Below are 3838 nucleotides of genomic sequence, written 5' to 3'. Positions count from 1 at the left end.
TGAATTAATATAAATTACTTAAAACATTTATATATTACATAAATTTCAAGAAGCTTATGCATGTGCACGTGTAGTAGCTAAAAGCTCGCGTGCACTTTCGTAAACGTATTCAGTCAACATAGCATGTCATATTGTCATATATCGTGGTGCGCGGCGCGTCATGTCGCACGAGAGTATGAGAGCACAGAGCGAAGCGGGAGAGTAACGACTACGAAGAAGCGTAAACGCCACCAAAGGTACACTCTTCGTTACTTTCTAAATTCCCCCTCGCAGGCGGTATATATCCCCCGATGACTTTGCGTTTTGCAATCGTACGCACTGCGACGGGAATCACATCCGAGCGGATTTTTCGCGCGCTGCATAAGTCTGGATGTTATATCACAAACCACGGGATCACCGCGGGAGATGGCGGTCAGTGTCGTGAGATACCTCGCTCTCCTTATGTTCTGCGCCTTGCTACAGTACCGTAAGTACTGAGATTCGATATCGACCGCTGTCGATTTCTTCCTTCGGCTCTTTCTTCGTAAAAACATTTGATTCGAGACACTTCGCGAGTGCGTGTTATCGTTCGCCGGCAGGTTTGCCATTCGAACTACAAGGAACGACAGATAAAACATCTTAAAATAAAAGTTTCTTTTGCTTCGTTTCGCTACCCCTTTTTGCTTGTATATTTCTACAAAATCAACGTCCATACGTGGTAAGTTAAAAAAAAAACGAAAGCGTTTTTTAAATTTTAGTACGACATTGTTTTTTATCATAATTTAGTTAAATGAAGAATAACATATTTTTTGTCTTTACTATCAAAAAGAAATTATGTTGTAAATAAGAATTTTGTCTTGTCGCTCTTTAAACGCTTTATCTATGCGTGCTTAGCTCTAAGTTCTTTTTTTATATAAACTCTTGTTTTTTTCTTTTTATTTATTATTTATATATTACGTCTTCTCATTTATAGAAATTATATAAATTTAATATTTTGTACTTATACATATTTTTTATATTAATTTCAATTTGTTATTTATTAATTTTTTAATAACTTGTAAATTTAAAAGATATAATGTTATCTTGACATACACACATACACTTTCTCTCGTAAAAGACGTCTTGCTCATGAGATTTTAAAGAAATAAAAGTAATATCGTAGAGTTCCGCTTTTATAATCCAACTTTCTTCGAATGAAATTATAATATCAGTTTACTGATATTCTTCATTTTCATTGAACTATTTTTGACTAATGCGATTACAGCTAGTCTACAAATCGAATAATCTTGTTCGTTGAATTATCTTGCCGTACAATATTATCACGTATATCAATTATGTTTTGTACCGTAATAATTGCACGCGATACAAATCTAAAGCGTATAATTATTTATCTCATAAATGATTACGTTGATACACACTGACTCAAATTGGCAGAAACAAAGGTTATTAACCAAGGACGAAGAGAAGCGTGAGCAATGCGTCACCTTGTAACTCTCCAACATATTATAATTTATTTATAGCATCAGCGATAAACTAACAAGAAACGCATCGACCTTCACCCAATTTCGTATAACGATCCGATAACTTGTAACATACGAGACATGTAATCGTTACACGGCTGATCGACTAACTGACAGCTAACGTAAGCGCGATATACTAGAATACACTAGAATCGTTCGTTCATTATTCTGAAAGTAGAAGTAAAACAAACGAATCAATTTCATTATATTTTCAGACTATGCAACGGCTCAAAACAAAACTCTTAGGGACCTTTTTAACAGCACATCCTGCGCCAAGCCGCCTTACACCTGTCCGCATCCGCAGATAGAGTTCTATCTGTACACTAGGTGTGTTTCCCATCATTTCTTTTTTCAATTTTCAAACATTTTGACGTTTAATTACAACATTATTTGAATAATAATGTCAATATTCAGTGTCAATAATTTTGTATTGATTAACGTTTTGTGTCAATTGCTTTCATTCCGTAAAGTGGATTGTTAAAAGGAAGCAATCAACATTGCAACTTTCAATTTCAAGATCACGATCATTTTATCTCGTACTGAAAGTGACCTCCTTTCAAGACTTACCTTTCTCCGGTATCTATAGTATCGTCGAATGCTCTCACTATCCTCTATACTATATTGTCGTGGCGGACGTGACAAGTGTCGACGAAAAGTCGCTCTCGCTATATCTTCTGTTTATCGTGATTTTCAGAGAAACACAAAAAGACCCTTTGCTAATAGATATCCGTGACTTTAATTCTCTTCGGAATTCCAAGTTCGATAAAACGCATCCGACGAAGATCATCATTCATGGTTTTGGCGGTGGACGAAACTTAGCACCTAGTACAGATTTACGAGATGGTAAGATTAATAGTTTCCTACTTTTTTATGTACTTAAATTGTATATTATATCTCAAATTCGTGAGTGTGTATGTGTAACAAAAGTTTTATTTACTATCATATCATAATATCAAAAAGATTATTTAATTAAACGTTAAAATTTGTTTTAAAAAATATTAAAGTTAAATATTGGGAGATTTTACTTTTATACATACATAAATTATATCAAAATCCGAAATAATTAAATCCACAAATACAAGTTAAGAAACAATGTTCGATGGGCTTACATAGGTAGAAAAAGAAAATTAGAAATGTTAAAGAGACCACAGCAGAGAATAGCCATTCAGCCAAAATAGCCATACCACCACGTTCAATTTCAGCGTATTTCGCGCGAGGCGATTATAATATTATAATCGTGGATTACGGTTCGTTGGTACGCGAGCCCTGTCTCTCGCAGATCTCCTGGGGTCCGGATTTCTGCTCCCAATGCATCGCTCAACTGGTGAAATACTTGAAAAATCATCCACGAGGCACGAGGGTAGAGAACATACACGTGCTCGGATACAGCGTGGGTGCACATATCGGTGGACTCATTGCAAATTATTTGCCCAATGACAAACTCGGGAGAATTACGGGTAATTGCTTGTATGCAGCCGATCGTCGTTTCGCAATTTAACCAGACGTAACACACAAATCTTTCATTATATTACTTAATGCTATGTTATATAAATTTAACTAATCTGATCATTTCACTTATTATTGTTTATCCAATAAATTCTTCTTATTTCCACAATACATTCTCGAAAATATAGTATATAGAGAATGAAGATTGTATCGGACAAAATCGGAAAAAGCATGCTTTTCAAATTACAAGAAATTCTTTATCTTCTAGCAAAGTAAAGAACTTATTAAAAGAATTGTTGATATTAAAAGATGTTACGTCTCGAGGGATAATAATTCGTATGATCGGGCATTAATCGAGTAATTTACATTTTTCCTGTTGGTATGCAATACACAGGCCTCGATCCGACGATATTTTTCTATATGAACGGCAATCGCTCGATGGATTTAGACGAAACGGATGCCCATTTTGTAGATGTGATTCATACAGGCGCTGGCATTTTGGGACAATGGGGGCCCAATGGTCACGCGGATTTCTACGTAAACGGTGGCTCGAGTCAGCCCGGATGCGCCACTTCTTCTATACTCCGTAAGTACCTATAATATGTGAAAATCGATAGTGGGGACAAAATGCAATATTAAGAAAATTGCAGCTAAAGATATATGTTATTGCTTTCAACTCAATCTTAATCAGAAAAGAATTTACGAATTGTCTGTGTATCTACACGGAGAAAATTTTATATTATGTTTTAATATAATTTTAAATTACACTTTACTATGTCTTGAATTTTCGTATGGACCCTCACAACATAATTCTGACTTAACTTTTACTATGGTAATACTAATTTTTATCACATAAATAAAGTAATTATTTTGTTAAGCCATATTCTAACATG

The 3838-nt window shown here is 34.8% G+C and overlaps 1 protein-coding gene across 1 annotated transcript in view; it reads left to right on the top strand.

Moving 5' to 3' along the window:
- Positions 1-290: 290 nt before the first annotated feature.
- LOC108769457 (pancreatic lipase-related protein 2) overlaps positions 291-3838 on the top strand; it is a 4313-nt gene continuing 765 nt past the window's right edge. Inside the window, 6 exon segments of the mRNA XM_083287380.1 lie at positions 291-310; positions 312-466; positions 1715-1826; positions 2194-2342; positions 2702-2956; positions 3340-3531. Coding sequence (XP_083143506.1) covers positions 291-310; positions 312-466; positions 1715-1826; positions 2194-2342; positions 2702-2956; positions 3340-3531 — 883 coding nt within the window.

Source organism: Trachymyrmex cornetzi, unplaced genomic scaffold, assembly GCF_001594075.2.
Source record: "Trachymyrmex cornetzi isolate Tcor2-1 unplaced genomic scaffold, Tcor1.1 scaffold90, whole genome shotgun sequence".
Taxonomy (NCBI): domain Eukaryota; kingdom Metazoa; phylum Arthropoda; class Insecta; order Hymenoptera; family Formicidae; genus Trachymyrmex; species Trachymyrmex cornetzi.
This window is presented reverse-complemented; position numbering and strand designations above follow the sequence as displayed.